The following is a 20,520-nucleotide window of genomic DNA, read 5'->3' on the forward strand; positions in this document are numbered from 1 at the left end:
ATGCTGAAGGAATAAAGCTTTTGGGATTTTTTTCTACTACTTTGGATGCCATCATCTTCTTGTACTATGTGATCCAGACATGGAGATTCTAATTTACATACAAAAAACTAAATTGTAAGGAGTCTTTCTTATAATACATATGGAAATAATTGGAGCAAGCACATTTTTTGAAATGTTCCTTGGTATGCAAAGACTAACACCTGTTTGCCCTCCAAAAATTGGCCAGAATTTTGCATAATCACTAAACTGCCAGCTTCTCTCCAGGATTAGTCTAGACGTTTTATACAATGCATTTTGGCTTGTACCACAATGGAAAATAATCATGCAGGTTCACATAATTTATTTTAAATTACATTAAATGTGTAAAACATCCCAAATTACCAAATAAAGTCTTTCCTGATTTCATGACTGCATGTAATTAACATACAATATATAACGAGCCAATAAATGAGGAAAATTCAAAATTAGTTTTAGGATTCTTTTGGTGAGAGAAGATCTAGTACTGATTCTTCTTCTTGCAATGATGCTACATAGTCGCTACTTGCAGCCACCACTGGGGGGAGCTCCTGCGTACAGAGTACAGTGATCCCTCTAGATACAATGGCCTCAGAAAACAATGTTTTCTGGGCCATCATATGTTGAATCTCGAATCAAAATACAATGTCTTAGAGTCACATCCAACCAATCAACATGGCCACTTCTTTGGTAAAACACCTTTATTGGTTGTCTAGTAGCTCCTCTACGTTACTACATGTTCTGTACTACTCCCTGTCTGTACTGGGATGAGCCGCTCCTTTCCACACCAGGTGAGTTGTAGCTTCATTTTATTTTTCTGGAACATATATGTACTTATGGAAGACCCTGAAGAATCTCCTGTCCTCATCATGGAAGGTGATTTACAGGTCCCAGCATCTATTCCTACTGTTATATGTAAGGACTTGTTTTATCCGTCTTGGTTATCCATCTTGGTTTTTCTTATTCTGGGATGATATTTCTATGCTTTTGAACCAATTACAGATTTTCCATAGAGTTATGGACTCAAGTTACAATAGTTTCAATATAGAATGGTCAGAAGTCGGGACCAATTACCACGGTGTGCAACTATTCAGTTCAATATTAAATCCACGTGCTGATAGCTCCCCCTACTGGTGGAGTACTAATTATAAACTGGCATTAGACAGATGACATTGTTAATTTTAAGCACGATTTTGAAATTGTGTGAAAATACATTAACCGCCTTAAGGATCCATTTCTAAACCAGTTTTTATTTTTACGTCAGGCTTTAAATTGGGCAGGAAAGAAACTTGTGAGCATAGAACATACCCTATAATTGGTATTACTATAGTACTAGGTGGAGAATGGGTGGCATCCCACAGACCAACCTACACCCTATCTCTCACATATCGACATGGATATACAATATGTTCTTATTTCCCTGGAAGGGTAGTAGCCGTTGATTGCCTGTTTCCTGAAGTTATTCTCATCTGCTGAAACCTGGTGGCAATGAAATATACCGAGACATATAATTTCCTTGAGTATGGGAAAATTATTATTTGATATGAATAGCTTATTGCCACACCTGCACGTGGAATTCTTCCCTCCACCCTAAAGAGATATATACCTGTGTGCAATCCATTTCTTGTCATCATATAGGAGAGCGGCAAAATCCACAGCAGGGTGTATGGGAGTTCCAATATAGACATAGAAACCATGTTAAAAGACCTGTGCTCGGGGGCCTTTTTCCGAGCTGTCCTAGCCGAATTTTTAGGCACACTTTTATTTGTATTCTTCGGCCTTGGAAGCGCATTATCATGGCCCTCCGCACTTCCCAGTATCCTGCAAATCTCCCTAGCCTTTGGCTTAGCTATAGCGACCCTTGTTCAGGTAATAGGGCATGTAAGCGGAGCTCACCTGAATCCTGCAGTGACGCTGGCCTTCATGGTCGGATCACAGATCTCCATCCTGAAATGTGTCTTCTATATCTTGGCTCAGATGTTCGGCGCTGTGGCTGGAGCCGGGTTACTCTATGAGTTTACCCCAGCCAACGTGAGAGGGAACCTTGCCATCAACTCGGTGAGTGAAAGATGGGTGGATGAGGGGAACCGTATGTTGTCATGCACTGCATATGATATCTACCCAAATATACAGTCTGAGGTATACTTTTATATACATGCTATCGGGGTCATTTATCAAACTGGTGTAAAGTAGAACTGGCTTAGTTGCCCATAGCAACCAATCAGATTCCGCCTTTCATTTTTGACAGCTCCTTTGGAAAATGAAATGTGGACTCTGATTGGTTGCTGTGGACAGCTAAGCCAGTTGTACTTTACACCAGTTTGATAAATGACCCCATATATGTCTATATACATGACAGATACAGTAAGTATAGCAGTAATGCAGTTTACACTTTCATGTACTCGCCGTTCACCTGTGTCTTTGTGCATTAAGCAGTGTGCTGCTATTTGTAGTTCTACACATTGTGTTGCAGCCAATATATCACGCACCTGTGCCCCTTTTTTATATATATTTTGGAGGTGCTGGTTTATTCTCTTTTGGGTTAGACAGCAGCGTATAGGAAGAGAGAAGGGAGACGGCGCGTGCCATCTTCTGAGACAGCTGATCGGCGGGGGTGCCGGATGTCAGACCCCCACCAATCTGTTATTGATGGCCTATCCCGAGGATAGGTCATCGAAAGAAAAAGCCCGGAGAAACCGTTTAATGAACTTTGAAATAAAATAAATAAATAATAATATTGCTTCATGGAAACCATCAGCAAGCAGGCTATCTGCCACTGATTCATCTTATTTTTACAGTCTTTTTTGTTTGCTAACCTTAACATACCTCACAGGTCATTACCTAAAACCAGGAATACCAAACTGCATGCAAATATCAAATGCATCACAACATGAGCAGTGTTGCAAGGGGTTACAGGCCACCTGCACACGTTGTGGAATACGTGCGTTTTTTCCATGCCGATTCCAGTGCAGAGTAGTACAGTACCAGCACGTTCTTCTGTGCAGAAATTGACCTGCATTGCGTTTCTCAAATTTTATAGCATGTCAATTATATTTGCGGTTTTAGCTGCGGATTTCATCCTTTTCAATGGAAGGGTGAGATCCGTGGTAAAACGGCATCTAATCCACACCAAAAACCACAATTAGACATTGCGGATTTTGGTGCAGATGTGCATCTTATGTGCCTTCACCCGCACCCATGTGCAGGTAGCCTTAAAGGGGTCGTATATGATTAAACTTTTTTTTTTAATGAAGCAGCCATTTTTTTAAATCCTGTAATCACCTTAAGGTTTGAAGTCCACAGACACTACAGCACCAGCAAAGTGAATGGGATTTTAAGAAATCTGATCTGTATGCTGCCAAAAAATAAATTATAAAAAATAAAAAAATCCACTGTGAAAATTGATCTGCAGTATAAATTTTAAATCCACGGCATGTCGATTGATGCTGCGGATATCCAGCATGGGTTTCAGCCTTTGCAATGCATTGGTGGCATATCGCTAGCCTATGCCACCAATTAGAGATGAGTAAAGTATTAAAAAATTTGATTAGAGGAATGGTCAAAAATCTGGCAACTAAAATGTAATGTTGATAAGTGCAAGATAATGCACCTGGGGCGTAAAAACCCAAGAGCAGAATATAAGATCAGTGATACAGTCCTAACCTCAGTATCTGAGGAAAGGGGTTTAGGGGTCATTATTTCAGAAGCCTTAGGCCTCTTTCACACTGGCGTGTCCAGATTAAGGTCCGGATGCGTCCCGGTGCATTGCGGCAAACCCACGCGAGTAGGAACGCAATTGCAGTCAGTTTTGACTGCGATTGTGTTCCGATGTTCAGTTTTTATCGCGCGGGTGTAATGTGTTTTGCACGTGCCTGATAAAAAACTGACTGTGGTACCCAGACCCGAACTTCTTTACAGAAGTTCAGATTTGGGTTAGTTGTAGAGTAGATTGTATTATTTCCCCTTATAACATGGTTATAAGGGAAAATAGCATGCTGAATAAGGAATGCATAGTAAAATAGGGCTGGAGGGGTTAAAAAAAATATGATAATAATTTAACTCACCTTAATCCACTTGTTCGCGCAGCCGGCATCTCTTCTGTCTTCATCTGTGAGCAATAGGACCTTTGATGACGTTACTGCGTTCATCACATGGTCCATCACATGATCCATCACCATGGTGATGGGTCATGTGATGAGCGTAGTGACGTCTTCAAAGGTCCTATTGCTCACAGATAAAGACAGAAGAGATGCCGGCTGCGCGAACAAGTGGATTAAGGTGAGTTAAATTATATATATATATTTTTTAACCCCTCCAGCGCTATTGTACTATGCATTCTGTATTCAGAATGCTATTATTTTCCCTTATAACCATGTTATAAGGGGAAATAATAATGATCGGGTCCCCATCCCGATCGTCACCTAGCAACCGTGCGTGAAAATCACACCGCATCCGCACTTGCTTACGGATGCTTGCGATTTTCACGCAACCCCATTCATTTCTATGGGGCCTGCGTTACGTGAAAAACGCACAAAGAGGAGCATGCTGCGATTTTCACGCAACGCACAAGTGATGCGTGAAAATCACCGCTCGTGTGCACAGCCCCATAGAAATGAATGGGTCCGGATTCAGTGCGGGTGCAATGCGTTCACCGCACACATCGCATCCGCGCGGAATACTCGCCTGTGTGAAAGGGGCCTTAAAGGTAGGCAGACAATGTCATAGAGCAGCAGGAAATGCTAGCAGAATGCTTGGGTGTATAGGGAGAGGCATTACCAGTAGAAAGAGGGAGGTGCTCATGCCGCTCTACAGAGCACTAGTGAGACCTCATTTGGAGTATTGTGCGCAGTACTGGAGACCATATCTCCAGAAGGATATTGATACTTTGGAGAGAGTTCAGAGAAGAGCTACTAAACTGGTACATGGATTGCAGGATAAAACTTACCAGGAAAGATTAAAGGACCTTAACATGTATAGCTTGGAAGAAAGACGAGACAGAGGGGATATGATAGAAACTTTTAAATACATAAAGGGAATCAACACGGTAAAAGAGGAGAGAATATTTAAAAGAAGAAAAACTGCTACAAGAGGACATGGTTTTAAATTAGAGGGGCAAAGGTTTAAAAGTAATATCAGGAAGTATTACTTTACTGAGAGAGTAGTGGATGCATGGAATAGCCTTCCTGCAGAAGTGGCAGCTGCAAATACAGTGAAGGAGTTTGAGCATGCATGGGATAGGCATAAGGCCATCCTTCATATAAGATAGGCCAGGGGCTATTCATAGTACTCAGTATATTGGGCAGACTAGATGGGCCAAATGGTTCTTATCTGCCGACACATTCTATGTTTCTATCATTTGGCTGCTTCGCCAATTTTTTTTAAAAAATTTGCTTCATGACGAATTACTTCATAACGAAGCACATTTCTTTGTAAGTAGTGGGTGCAATGACAGTTAGTGGCTATTGCGCCGTTCCCCGTCATTGTACCCCTCCGATTCCGCGTTCATATCTGATTGCGGCATCTGATAGCAATAATACAGTGTAAAATAAAAAAAAAATTATAAAATCATCCTTACCCTCATCCATTTGATCGCGAAGAGCCAGCAGCCACCATATTGATTGTAGATCCAGCGCGAAATCTTGCGCGGCCCGTGATGATGTCATCATGTCAGCCTGCGTGGTGACATCATAAGTCACCGCACACGGGATTTCATGCAATATCTTCAATCAAGATGGCGGCGGCCGACTCGTCGCGCTCAAATGGATGAGGTGAGTATGATTATTTTTGTTTTTTAACCCATTTCAGGTAAAATCAATACGTTCCCACGAAGCACGAGGAAATTCGGCTTTATGGTGAATCGAATTTTCCCTGTATCACCAATACCAGATAGATGCAGGTATGACCTCTAGCACTCGCTCCTATTCCAGAATGGGATCCCAAAAGTGAAGGAGAGCAGGAGCAAGAGTTTCGAAAATAGCCGAGCTCAGCTATTTTTGGAAGTTTCATAGAAATAAATGGAGAGTGCACCACATAAGCGCGGCCACCGCTCCATTCACTTCTATGGGACCGGCAGAAATAGCTGAGCCAGCGCTCCGTTTTCGGAAACTCCCATCGCTTTGGGGGTCCATTCCTGGAGATATTGGTGGCTTATTCTAGTGAGGTGAGACAACCCCTTAAAGAAATGTCATCCTCACAATGTGAAAATAATCAGCAGCATAAATTGACCTGCGGTGCAGATATTAGATCCAGAGCTTATCGATTTCTACTGCAGAGAGTCCCACTGAGGATTTCTCCCTTTGCAGTACAGAAAGGGAAATCCGGGACAAATCCACAGGGAAATTTTCAGAATGGACGCAAAATCTGCAGCGGACAAAATCTGCAGCGGACATTCCACTGGGGGGAACCTGTTTTGTGTGGCCGTACCCATAAAGTCTCACGGGAGCATCCGAAAAACCATAACCGTAACACTCTTTACACAAGCATCTCAGAAGGTTTGTGTCTGGATACGTTGCACGATTCGGTCAATTATCAGGATGATGATACATTATTGGCAAGGTGTTGTACTTCTCTCTTGCATGTGTTCTTGCTATGTATTATAACATGATCGGAGTCTACACCTCATCTAATCAACTACAAGCGGTGTGAAACATACAGATGACGGTTTGGCAAGGGTTTGCATTCACTTCAATGCTGTGTATTTCCAGATCAATGAGGACACCACGGCTGGACAGGCTGTGGCAGTGGAGCTCTTCCTCACCATGCAGCTGGTCCTGTGTGTACTTGCTACAACAGACAGCAGAAGAACTGACAACATCGGATCACCAGCTTTGTCCATTGGTCTTTCAGTTACTTTAGGACATCTACTTGGGGTATGTAAGACACTAGAAATAATTGAGTCTCTTAAAATCATCTAAACAGCCCCACAAAGTGTGGATAGAAAAATGTGAAAGAATAGATACGAAGGTTCCCCGAAATTCGTCATTTTTTCCTCTTCGCCATCTTCACTTGCTTAGGCCTCATGCACACAGTCCGAAAATGGAGGATCCACAAAATATGCATGTAGTCCGTGTGCCCTCCACATTTTTTTGCTGACCCATTGACTTCAATTGTTTCCGTCAATTGTATAGGACATGTTCCATCTTTTTGCAGAACAAACACGGATGATCTGTGTGCTTTTTATATCCGTATATTTGTTCTGCAAAAAGTTAGAACATGTCCTATACTTGGCCGCAAAAGGCGGTCCACGGACCCATTGATGTCTGGATACAATTTGCATACTGCAAAATACATATGGTGGTGTGCGTGAGGCCTTATTCTGGGATACTTATGAAGCAGAAATGTTCTAGTGAGTGAGTCAAGGCAATGGCACTGCTAACTGGTCAAGGCAGAAAAGATTCCACGATAACCTAGCGTTAATTATACCGCCATATGGCACTTCATAGGGGGCACAATTGAAGAACAATGGCAGAAGTTATGTGGTAAATTCCTTGGTGAACTATTGTGCAGCATGTGCTGTGTGTAAGTCCTAGAACCTCCCATAACTTCAAGTGTCAGAGATGCCCCTTTGAGTGGATCAGTCTGTCCTAGATGACCCTTTAGTACTTCTTCCCCAGATATCTCCTTAAGAAGACATGTCCCCTCTCCTGACATGTCTGTTTAGGCTACTTTCACACTTGCATTTGTTGCGGATCCGTCATGGATCTGCACAGACGGATCCGTTCAGATAATACAAACGTCTGCATCCGGTCAGAACGGATCCGTTTGTATTATCTTTAACATAGCCAAAGTCAATGGAGGACATATCCGTTTGGCTTAGTTTCGTTAGATGGACACCAAAACGCTAAACTGCACAATCTGAGACTATCTATTCAGTGCTGCCAGTGGCGGACTGTTCAGGGACACCCCCCAACTGGTTCAGAACTGTCATTTCATGTGGAATACAATTATTTACTAGAACCAACCTGTCAGGAGGGGTAACAGGTCACCTTTAAGTACATTTCCTTCAGGTGACCCCTTTAGGGCCTTTGTCCTAAGTGCACCTGGAGGGTCAGTTATCTGGCAACAGCTATCATTCTTGATAACCATGTACATCTGGCTAAAGTGAACCTGCATAGAGATACAAAGACGTAGAACATCTTTAATACCACTTACCTCTCAGGCCAGAAAAATCGAAGATGCTTGGCTGGTCCCGCCAAAACCGGTGGGTTTGACCAACATACATGTAATGTGGCCCTCAGATTAGGTTTTACCAGACCCCATAGAAAGTACATGGTCATTGAATACTGTCAAAACCATTTAAACAATAAAAAAAAAAAAATGGGATACCCTAATTTCCAAGTTCTTCCCAACTTTCCAACTTCTTACACTCCTGCCGAACAGGGGACATTGTGTTCGCCAAAGAATTCCATGCAGTGGCCAACCATGTAATCCATGAATGGACTGAGTCCACCATTATATTAGCTCATATGTTCCAATAGGGTCTATGGTAAGAGGCTGTCATTAAAAGTGGAGAAATGTAAAATAGTATTATTTTGGGTTAATGCTTTACTGATAATGGCAGCGTTACGGACCACCCTGTGATCTGCTGATCTGTGTACTAGCAGAATCCACACATTTTCCTAAACAGAATTTACTGGAATTTTGATTGTCCTTTTTCCCCACAGACAAGAATATTTGACCAATACGTACCCCACGGTATAGGGCCATATATTTGGATCTGATCCACATTTTTTTTCGGATCGCACACAGATCCATTTATTTCTATGAGTCAAACAGAGGGATCATGGATGTTTGCTGTCCTCATCCGTATGTCCATCCTACAAATTATACAACATGTCCTATTTTTGTCCGCTTTGCAGACAAGAATAGCCATTTCTATTAATGGGACTGAGAAAATGCAGATTGCACATGGAAAATATCAGTGTTTTGCGGATACGCAAAATGGATACTTGTGTTTGCATGAAGTCTTAGGTTAAGTTGGCTATACATATCAGATAGCCCTTGGCCAAACACTTGAAAAGCCAACAGCTACCACTTCCGATCCCCCCATACACATGCATGCTCAGCTCGGCCAAGAAAGCATGTGTTCTCAGTAGGAGGAGGAGGAGTGGTTACCTCCCTGAGAACAAGAGGATCAGGCAGTTGAAATCCAGCTGCCCGAACCTTATTTCCCCCAACATCTGCCATTATTGGAGAGTCAGGAGGCCACATACACATTAGATGGTTGGCTGGTCCCACCAACATACATGTAACGTGTATGGTCACCAACTACAGCACAAGCACAAAGTTCCTTTCAGTAATAGTCAGTCAGACTTCTCGTATGGTCACGTTCACACTGTACAGGTTGTGATATATACCGTTGTATGATTGCAATTTCCTTCTTGATTTCAGATCTATTACACTGGCTGCTCAATGAATCCAGCAAGGTCTTTCGGTCCTGCTTTGATAATGGGATTGTACAATTATCACTGGGTAAGAACATATGGGGCAAACACACGACTTGACCCATCTACAAAGATCACTAATGTCTCTTAGACTTCAATCACCCATTAAAGGGCTTTTTGTGGGACTTAGGTATTGATGGTCTACTCTCAAAATAGGTCATCGGTATAAGACCAAGTACTGGTCTGATACCTGTCATCTCCACCAATCAGCTGTTTTGAAGCCAGAATTACAAGGCTGTGCTGGGGTACCGCAGTTCCCAGTCAACTGAACGGGGGCTGACCTGCCATATGAAACTACACAATGGATGGAGCATTCCATCTTCTGTATAAAAAGAGTGTATCCAGGCTTATAAGGGGTACCCCCATCGTAGACATTCATGGCATATTCACTGGATATGGTAGATGTGGGTTCCACCTCTGGAACCTTCATCTATCTCTGGAATGGGAGTGAATGGGGGGGGGGGGGCATGGAAATAACATAGCACAATGAACAATGAACCTTTTTTACCAGTACCTAGTCTTGTCCTGGCACTGGAATTGAATGGGGCTAAGCTGCAATACCAGACACAGCCCATAGAGGAGGAGGGCGATATGTAAAGTAAAACTATGAAGAGGCTGTGATATCTCAGTCTAGTTATATTTATTCAACCTTAAAACTTGAAAAACTCCTTGAAGACATAACCAGCCCACAAGAACTCATTACTGGTGCCACAGACTAGATGATTGTTATCAATTTTAAATATAGAGTGGAAAATGCATCTAAAGTAAGACCAGTAATGGTGTCAGGTCTAATGACCATGTACCAGTGCAATTACTACACCGATATGTATGTCTGGAGGTAGAACGCTGTCAGATGTCCTGTGTTCCCTGACTCATCCAGGTAAACATATTTTTCATTGTTACTCCCAGGTCTTCTGGGTGGGCCCCATGTCTGGTGCAATCTTCGGGTCTTTGATCTACAACTACTTACTGTTCCCAACTATGAAGAATCCTTTAAGCAGATTGTCCATCCTGCGAGTAAGCTACGACCCAGAACATGAACAAGAGCGAGAGGAACACCGCAAGCATTCTGTGGAACTGAGTTCTTTTCACAACAGCTTGGATAAAGCATAAGATCACAAGGGAAGGATGTGGTATTTTAATGAACACAATGGACAAAGGATTCAAGGTGTCTACCTTTAGTGCATGCAGCCATTTTGTGAGCTGAATATGTGCAACAACTAAGTATATTAAACTACTAAGAATATTCATTTTTATTAAAATTTTTACTAATTTAAAACAGTTTTTTTTATATGATATATCAGAGATGTGGTCCCACCTCAGGGACTTGTACTTACCTCGAGGACAGGGGTCCCTCATTTCGTGGTTGCTTTTGCCACGCAGGCACCTCTCTCTTCATTGATTTCTACGTCAGTCAGCCTACGTTTTCGGAGCTACCGTAGAATTAAATGGAGAGAACTACTCATGTGTGACTACCTCTTCATTCATAGTGGCCAAAGAAACAGGAATTCAGGAGCTAATGATTCAGGAGATAGAAGCAGGTCCCAGAGGTGAGAGCTAAATCTATCAGACCTTTATGGCATATCCTGTGGTTAAGCCCTAAATGTATAAGTTGGGAAAGCCCATCTTAGCCCACAACAGTGTAATACCTATGTGTAAACCTTGCATGCTATTCCTTATGTTTTTATACTACTTCCATCAAAGGAACAGTAATGACAGTATGAAGAGGAGCAGTGAATGTGATATATATGCATATTCGGGTTGAGTATTTTCAGTGTATAATGTATAAATAGTATAAGTAATGTACAGTTTTTAATATAGGATTTTTTATTACTGAACTGAAGTAAGTTATAAGGAATGCTTCTGCTCATAAACCTTATCAGACTCCACACATGAAGGTATATGTATTATTATTATTATTATTAGGTTTTGGACAACTATAATACAGCAGCATTTTAAAGAGGAGCTGTAGCCTCTCCTAACATGTCTGTTTTAGTAACTACTTACTTCTCCCATGTGATAACAATTCTGGAGCATCTATTCTTATGACTCTATGATATGCCATAGCAATTAGTAATGAAGATCCAGATGGTTGTTACGAATTGGGGGGGGGGGGGGGGGGCGTGTCCCTAAACAGTATCCAATCAGTGCTGCGGTGCCAAGCTCTGCAGTGACACACCCCTAACTGGTAACACCCATCTGGACCTTTATTGCAAATTACTATTATTATTAAATGAGGAATGCAAGTAGCTAATAAAACAGACATGTCAGAAGAGGTGACAGCTCCTCTTTATCGTCCACACTATGGCTGGAAGACATCCTACAGGTTTACTTAGATTACCATAAACGTCTATGATAATGCAAGTTTTCTTGTGTAGACCACTGGGGATCCAAATCATCAGGGTTATTGGGCATGAGACACTCAGCTTCATTGCTGCAGCACCCGTCTGGCCAGGGAGGGACCAGAAGCAGCAGAGACTAGAAGCTCAGAGCTGGACCCAAGAGGTTCCAACAACTCCTGCATTGCAGCTAACACTGTCTAAATTCTGAATATGTTTTCTAGAGGGTTGTGTAGACATACAACTAGGTGTTAGTGAATTTAGTAATAGCTGGGCTTTTGATGATCCTAGTAGGAGGCAATTGCATCAAGTATACGCCTCCCTTTTGCCTTTAGAGTTCGGCGACATGGTCAGGTTTCCTGAAAAAGTTTTTTGACGGTACTATATCACCTTAATTGGCATGAGGAGTCTTATAGGTATAGAAATGAGCTCTTAACAAGCTCTGCTTCTAATGCCACTGATGTTGGACCCTTTAAATAGGCCTTGGACTTGACTTGGATAATAACTAAGCCAGCATCTCATCTGCAGACAGCTGTTTCGGGATGATTACCCCTCATCAGTGCAGAGCAGAGAGTATTGGCTGACCTGGGTGAGAGGTCTCGGTCAGGCCTAAGCCAGTACTCTCTGCTCTGTACTGATGAGGGGCAATCACCCTGAAAAAGTTGTCTGTAGATGAGATGCTGGCTTAATTATTATCCAAGCCATGTCTCAAGGCCTGTATAAAAAGCCGAACATTGACTTACAGGATAGCTGTTGCATGTAGCCTTACATGTGGTGGCATCAGAGGCAGAACTTATTAAGAGCTCATTTACATCCCTTCTTCCCTGATGCAGTTTTGGAAGCCAAAAACAAGGAATGGATTCAAAATAAGAGAAGTCGTATCTGCCCTTTCTCCCCTTTTATGCTCCACTCCTGGTTTTGGCTTCCAAAACTGCACCAGGAAACCTGACTGTGTGGCCGTACCTTTATTCAGAATACATTAATGACTCTACGAGGATGGATTCTGCCAAACAGAATGCAACAGAACAGAGATGAAAGTGGAATATCATCATTACTGTGACCTTGTTGTATGGCATCACTGTCATGCCAACTAAATGTAATAGCATAATATGTCTATATCATTATATGTCTCCTCCATCTTCGTGTCTTGAGATGTTCTTCACGTACCTGTTGCAAGCACAGGGGTCATATTTCATCACATTCTCCCTGGCTTCCCAGCTTTTCTCCATGGCATGATGAATGTATGAAAGACTTGTATGAATAATAGTGAACGATTAAATGCTCTAATTTTACGACTTTATTCTGTGTGCTTTTGAGTTTTTGCTTTCTTTTTTTCATTCGCCACCTCTGTACAAATTGCTGCACCTGAGACATTTGATGAATGACGGCTCTGACAAGTCGAGAACATTATTTTCAAATTTGCTTTATTTAGAGCACTTACTTGTCAATCAAACAATCGATGTAAAACGATACCCTAATATTTCAGCAAGTATAATACTCATGCTAGCTCTATATATTTAAAATACCACAATTTTTCTAAACCACTGCATTTAAAGGGACACTTCCATGAAACTTTGCCATCACATATTAACAGTCTATATGTTAACTATCTACATAACTTTCTTTTAAAATAAAAAATTTCTCAGTCAGACCATCACTGTGAACAGAAAAACCCTCATGTAGTGACTTAATGAGAAAATCACAAATTAGACTGATCAATACAATGCTCTTCTGTGGACATTTTTATCTAGGCCTATCAAGAGAACAATAGAGCTTCCACAGTGCTATCCCAGTTCTACACCTACTATTATCATAAGGATTACCCTTAGGAATACAGGGTCATGTGCGGTGTGGCAGTGCACATCCACCTCTGTTCTTGAGTACTGGCCGGAGACTACTTGTGGGTATGAATAGCTCTATTGTGATGTGTGCGCTCTCCAATCTGGTTTCTTAGGGGTTACTTCCCCAGTCTCAAGTCATGAATAACCGAAACATGTTGGAGCACATTTACTAAAGTGTTTGCGTCTGTTTTTAGTCTAAGAAATGCAGTTTTAGGCCTCTTTCACATGGGCGAGGCATGTGAGGGCCGGATAGGATGCGGGTGCGTCACGGGAAAATGCACGATTTTTCCACGCGAGTACGAAGCATTTTAATGGGTTTTGCACACACGTGAGAAAAATCTGCATGTTTGGTACCCAGACCCGAACTTCTTCACAGAATTTCGGGTTAGGTGTTGTGTAAATTTTAGTATTTTCCCTTAAAACATGGTTATAATAGAAAATAATAGCATTCTTAATACAGAATGTTAAGTAAATTAGGGATGGAGGGGTTAAAAAAAAATTAAAATAAATAATTAAACTCACCTCATCAACTTGTTTGCGCTGCCCAGCACGTTTTCATTCTTCTTTGAGGACCTGGGAGGAAAAGGACCTTTGGTGACGTCACTGCGCTCATCACATGGTCCATCACCAAGGTGATGGGCCATGTGATGGCTCTGCGCTCATCACATGGTCCATCACCATGGTGATGGACCATGTGATGAGTGCAGTGAAGTCATCAAAGGTCCTTTTCCTCCCAGCTTGAGATCGGTGTTCTGTAGATTGTATTATTTTCCCTTATAACATGGTTATAAGGGAAAATAATAGCATTCTTAATACAGAATGTATAGTAAAATAGGGTTGTAGGGGTTAAAAAATTTTTTTTTAAAAATTAAACTCACCTTAATCCACTTGCTCGCGCAGCCCGGCATCTCTTCTGTCTTCTTTTTTGCTGTGTGCAGGAAAAGGACCTGTGGTGATGTCACTCCGGTCATCACATGGTCCATCACATGATCCATCACCATGGTAAAAAGATCATGTGACGGACCATGTGATGACCGGAGTGCCGTCGCCACAGGTCCTTTTCCTGCACACAGAAAAAAAGAAGACAGAAGAGAAGCCGGGCTGCTCGAGCAAGTGGATTAAGGTGAGTTTAATTTATTTTATTTTTTTTAACCCCTCCAGCCCTATTGTACTATGCATTCTGTATTTAGAATGTTATTATTTTCCCTTATAACCATGTTATAAGGGAAAATAATAATAATCGGGTCCCCATCCTGATCGTCACCTAGCAACCATGCGTGAAAATCGCACCGCATCCGCACTTGCTTGCGGATGCTTGCGATTTTCACGCAACACCATTCATTTCTATGGGGCCTGCGTTACGTGAAAAACGCACAAAGAGGAGCATGCTGCGATTTTCACGCAACGCACAAGTGATGCGTGAAAATCACAGCTCATGTGCACAGCCCCATAGAAATGAATGGGTCCGGATTCAGTGCGGGTGCAATGCGTTCAACTCACGCATCGCATCCGCGCGGAATACTCGCCCGTGTGAAAGGGGCCTAAAGGATTCAAGATTTTAATGTTCAGAGTGCTGGACTATATTCACTGCATATTACCATGCTTGCTGAGGACAATCCATGCGTCGGTGTGAAATTATCTGGATCAACCTGCAGGATAACAGGCTGAACTGGATGGACAGATGTCTTTTTTTCAGCCTTATAAACTATGTTACTATGTTACTATGTTACTAGCTGGCGTGTCTTTTTCTATTAATGTGTCTGAATCTGCACCTGTTTTCCATGTGCTCGTTAGTGCTGCTATTCGCAATCCGAAACCCACTCATTTATTGCAAAATGGCCACACAACAATTTAACTTGAATACCAATCTAGTATATCTTCCATGCACTTAATCATTTAGCTATTCTATGCTTCCATTCAGTGCGCTGCCTGTGCTGTTCATAGTGCGCTCTGCGCTGATGAATGGCAGAAAAAGTCTAAAGCATATTGGTACACCATAGACTTTTTCCAGGGTGCGGGTGCCCAAAAAGAGGGCTCTGAGTGCCGCCTCTGTCACCCGTACCATAGGTTTGCCACCATTGTCCTAGTCTGATGTGTTCCTAAGGGCTCATGCACAAATTAGGGATCCGCAAATCACTGATACCAGCGGTGTGCATTCCCATTTTGTGGAACGGAACGTCCTGCCCTCTACAGTACTGTCCTATTCTTGATAAAAAGAAGGATTGCGCTGCAGGAGAAGATTCTTTTCTGTTTCTTTTCTTTCCCTTATATTCGTAAAAATCTTCAGTTAAAAGGACCACATGCCATCAATGACTCTGAAGATTTTTACGAATATAAGGGAAAGAAAAGAAACAGAAAAGAATCTTCTCCTGCAGCGCAATCCTTTATCCATTATATTCAGCGGACTTTTATTACCCACATTGTCCTAGGATTTGCAGCGCTTGAGGGGACAAATATCCTGTACAGAGACTTTACTTTTTATTGGAACTGTCCTATTCTTGTCAGACAAGAATAGGACATGTTTTATTTTTTGTGGGGCACAGGTGTGCTGTCCGCATCTTCTACGGCCCCATTGAAGTCAATGGGTCTGCCTCTGACCTGCAAAAAATGTGTTTGTCTGAACGAGCCCTAAGGACTCATGCACACAAACATATTATTTTTTTTTTCCGTGTCTGTTCCATATTTATTAATTTTTTTAGGTCTGTATGCGGAACCATTCAGTTCCATTGGGTCGCAATAAAGACAGAAATGACTCTGTGTGCATTCTGTGTCTGTATGTCCGTTCCGCCAAAAATGTCCTATTATTGTCCACATTGAGGACAAGGATAGGACTGTTCTATTAGGAGCCGGCTGTTCCGTAAAATGCATACGGCCGGTATCCGTGCTTTGCAGATCTGAAATTTGTGGACCGCAAAACATCCAACAGTCTTGTGCACGAGCCCCAAGTCTGCCCCGAGTCTTTCTCTGCAAAAGTGTTTGTTCAGTCGGTCTGGACAAAAAATATGTTCGTGTGCAGGAGCCCTTAATGAGGACTTTGGCACAAAAATTGCACCCTCATCAAATCCGTAACATGTGAATGGGCCCTTAGGGGTTCGTACAACTCAGAATTTGTATAGAGCTACAATATGCTTATGTTTAAGATCTGTACATGTATATTATCAGTAATACTGGAAATTATCCTCTACTCTGATATTCAGAACTTCTTAAAAATAATAGACACTTGAAAATTAGGCAAAGTCAACGTTTTTATGATTTGGGCCATTTCCAAATTGAATTCTGGGAAATTAGAAGTCAATGAATGTTATTGTCAAGAAGTGTTTTTCACAAAGTGTGTCTGTTTCTTTTCTATTTATTATATTTGTCAGACGTTCCTTTTAGTTTAGTCATTTGTTACAGACTGAAAGTTACTTTGTCAGCTCCATGGTCACCCGGTTATTACACACCTTATACAAGCAATGAGATATTAGATTTTTGTACAAGAGATTTCAGAAAAATAAATGCTAATTAATATACTACAGACTATATTATGGCTGACCGTCCTTGAAATATCATATTTAATTAAAATCAGATTAATATAATGTATCAAGCTTTTTCTGTGCAGAGGAGTCCAGGGTCTGTATTGTGAACTGAACCTGATGGAAGGTGTGTTGCGTTTTGTAAATCACATATATTTCCATATATATGTCTGTAAGGCCTCCTGCACACGACTGTATGGTTTTTCCATCCGTTTTAAACAGATCAGTTTTTTTTTTTTGTTTCAGTAGTGTTTCCGTTCCGTTTTTCCGTTTGTGATCCGTTTTTTGCGGAACGGAAACGGGAGCATACAATAATGTTTAGGCCGAATGCTCACGGCCGGGAGCGGTCCGTGGTAACACGGCCTGAATTCCTGCTGAGAGCAGAAGCGCACGGCGTCATTGGTTGCTATGACGGCGTGTGCTTCATGCCGCCGCTACACTACAGTAATACACTTGTATAGATCATACGAGTGTATTACTGTAGTGCAGCGGCGGCATGAAGCGCACGGCGTCATAGCAACCAATAGATGGTTCCGCAAAAACTGATATGGAAGACATACGGATGCATTCAGTTTATTTTTTTTTTTGCGGAACCATTGACTTGAATGGAGCCACGGAACGTGATTTGCAGGTAATAATAGGACATGTTCTATCTTTGAACGAAACGGAATGCATACGGAGTACCTTCCGTTGTTTTTGAGGACCCATAGAAGTGAATGGTTCCACATACGGAACACAAAAAAACGGAATGGAAACGGAAAAAAAAATACGGTCGTTTGCAGGAGGCCTTAGAGAGAGGCCCAAAAAGTTATAACCTAGTGGTCTCCAAGAAAATGGTGGTCATTTATGAACATTCTTACAGCAGTTTTTGGCATAAAAATAATCGCAAGACCCCTTCTTGCAACACCCGTGTGACAATACAACACACAGGCGTTGTTACACCGTCCTCAAAACTTGGGAGTGGCGGGGCTGGGCCGGGCAAATTTACTAACATTTACACCTAACAGGGGTAAAAGAGGAGTAAAAACTAAAAATTTATGAAGAGGCACAAGCTTTATCATAAATTAGGTGAATTCTCTGGCAGGGCAGGGGAGAAACACCCTTTGAATGACCCCCAATACTTTATAAATCCTCACCAATTTATTGACTGTGCTGCACAGTGTATGGCCTTATTCAGATGTCAGTGAATCACCTACAGTGAAGCACACCTACCCATTGATTTTAATGTGTATATTCACACATCCCTGATTTACCATGGTCATTTCGTGGAAGCATGCCCTATTTTTGCCCATGTTCACAGATCCATCATGTCATTATAGTCAAGGGTCCATGAAAAAACACAGGCACAACATGAATGGCATCCGTGTTTCACTGATTGTTGCTAGGAGATGCTCTTGAAATTTTCAACTGAGTAGTTAGCCATGGAATACAGATGACACATGGAGGGCAAAAAAACAGCCAGATGGATCCTTCACAGACATCTTTGTGGATGAACCACTGACCACCTTGTCATTGATGTTGTCATAGACATGTGAATGAGGCCTAAGCGAAGAAGTCAACAAACTTCAGCTGGTGAGCACATACTGCAACGGGCGCCTCCCCCCAGGGCCCTCTCTATCGCTCCCCCCAGGTGTAGGAAATGCTGAGTGGTGTAGTGCGGCCTAAATGTCTCTCTATAGGTGTCACAGTGCTCCTACCTGGATACGGCTGGACCCCAGACTTTGGCTCCGAGGCAATAAATAGCAGGGGTTATTGAGAGATTTCAAGAAATAACTTGAGTCCAGACCTTGAGATGAAGTTCAATGGCAGCTTTACTTGAATAAACATTTCTCCAAACAGTTTCAGGCTTTGTCTTGGTTTCAGCAGGCTTTAGCATAAACTGGCAGGCAAACTCAACTCTGCTATATCTTTCTCTCACTCTGCTGTACTGACAAGCTGACTGGATAACTTGGCTTCTTCTTTACGCTGCACTTAACTTTTTAGTTGGACTCCTCTTCAGCCAAGGCATAGGTTAGAATCCTGGCAGCTCCAACATGGAGTCTCAACCAGCACAAAGCAGAACTGCCCCGCCTCCTTCTTGTAGCAAGCAGGACTGGCCCACTCCTGACCAAAGGGGGGGGGGGGAGAATGGAATGGTGAGTTCAATTCTATCTAACTATAGCTCTACCGTATTGCTACCACCTGCTGGTGAACCAGGCACATTACATGAACAGTTACCTACCATGATTATAAATGCACAGTGTTGAGGGACCTAGAAATAAATATATAGGTGACATACAGGTTAGACCATAAAAGATAGCAGCAAGGTGCAGAAGTGGTAACACCACTCTGGGGTGTTACAATACCATGTACAGCCCCCTAAATTACAGAGAGAGGTATCGCTGAAATATATACAGTTCATTTACAATATACACACTATATGGACAGAAGTATTGGGACACAGCTCTTTGAATTCATTGAATTTAGGTATTTCATTCAGCCACCTTGCCACCTAGCCATGCAGTCTGCCTTTACAAACATTTGGCTCCTTCGGTCCCCAACCGCTGATGCATCATCATGTTTCACACAATAACCTATTAAATTAAAGGGGTTCTCCAGGCTCTCCTATATTGATGACCCATCTTCAGGATAGGTCATCAATATCAGATCGGCGGGGGTTCGACAACCGGCAACCTACACCGATCAGCTGTACAAGGAGACGGCGCCCGCAGTGTGTACTCGCCGTCTCTCTTCCTGCTCATTTCTGCTTTGCCATAGACATACATTGGTGAGCAGGAAGAGAGAAGGGAGGCGGCACATGCACACTGCGGGCGCCGTCGCCTCGTACAGCTGAACGGTGGGGGTGTCGGACCCCCGCCAATCTGATACTGATGACCTGTCCTGAGGATAGGTCATAAATATAGGAGAGACCAGAGAATCCCTTTAATTCTTCAGGTTACTATGGCTGTGTGCATACCTAATAAGCATAGGGTTTTTCAAAGTAAAGTTTGTGCAAAAAAATTGTATTTTTTACTGAATATTCCCATTTATTGTAATTTCTTGTACTTAAATTTAATAAACATTTTTGGAATCCCATCTCATATGCCAAACAGCCCCCCCCAACAGACATGCATGCTTAGTCTGGCCAAACATGCCTGTGCTCTCATTGAAGAGGGGGGGGGGGGGAGGATCGGGCATGTTTGAAACCTAACAGCCTAATGCTTCTCTTCTACGACATCTGACAATCAGGAGGCGTCATCCACTGGTTCTGCAGTAAATGGCATGTTTGGCTGATGCCCACCGGAGCAGCCCCTGGTAGGCAACTTTCACACTTGTTATTGTTATTTCCGTTTAGTCCTCATGCACTGGGAATGGAAAGAGATCCGTT

The 20,520-nt window shown here is 42.3% G+C and overlaps 1 protein-coding gene across 1 annotated transcript; it reads left to right on the forward strand.

The window, feature by feature from the left end:
• Positions 1–1,667: 1,667 nt before the first annotated feature.
• On the forward strand, positions 1,668–11,532 carry LOC120993869 (aquaporin-5-like). Its single transcript, XM_040422340.1, has 4 exons — positions 1,668–2,073; positions 6,720–6,884; positions 9,406–9,486; positions 10,368–11,532. The coding sequence occupies exons 1-4, from the start codon at positions 1,711–1,713 to the stop codon at positions 10,569–10,571; spliced, it is 813 nt and encodes a 270-aa protein (XP_040278274.1). The 5' UTR covers positions 1,668–1,710; the 3' UTR covers positions 10,572–11,532.
• The last annotated feature ends 8,988 nt before the right edge of the window (positions 11,533–20,520 follow it).

The sequence above is a fragment of the Bufo bufo genome, chromosome 3, assembly GCF_905171765.1.
Source record: "Bufo bufo chromosome 3, aBufBuf1.1, whole genome shotgun sequence".
In the NCBI taxonomy this organism is placed as follows: domain Eukaryota; kingdom Metazoa; phylum Chordata; class Amphibia; order Anura; family Bufonidae; genus Bufo; species Bufo bufo.

Bases quoted from the DNA above. Each gene is read 5' to 3' on its own strand.
- LOC120993869 (XM_040422340.1), top strand. From the start codon at position 1,711: ATGTTAAAAGACCTGTGCTCGGGGGCCTTTTTCCGAGCTGTCCTAGCC. The intron at 6,885-9,405 runs GTATGTAAGACA...TCTTGATTTCAG, and splicing joins CTTTAGGACATCTACTTGGG to ATCTATTACACTGGCTGCTC. The intron at 9,487-10,367 runs GTAAGAACATAT...TGTTACTCCCAG, and splicing joins GATTGTACAATTATCACTGG to GTCTTCTGGGTGGGCCCCAT.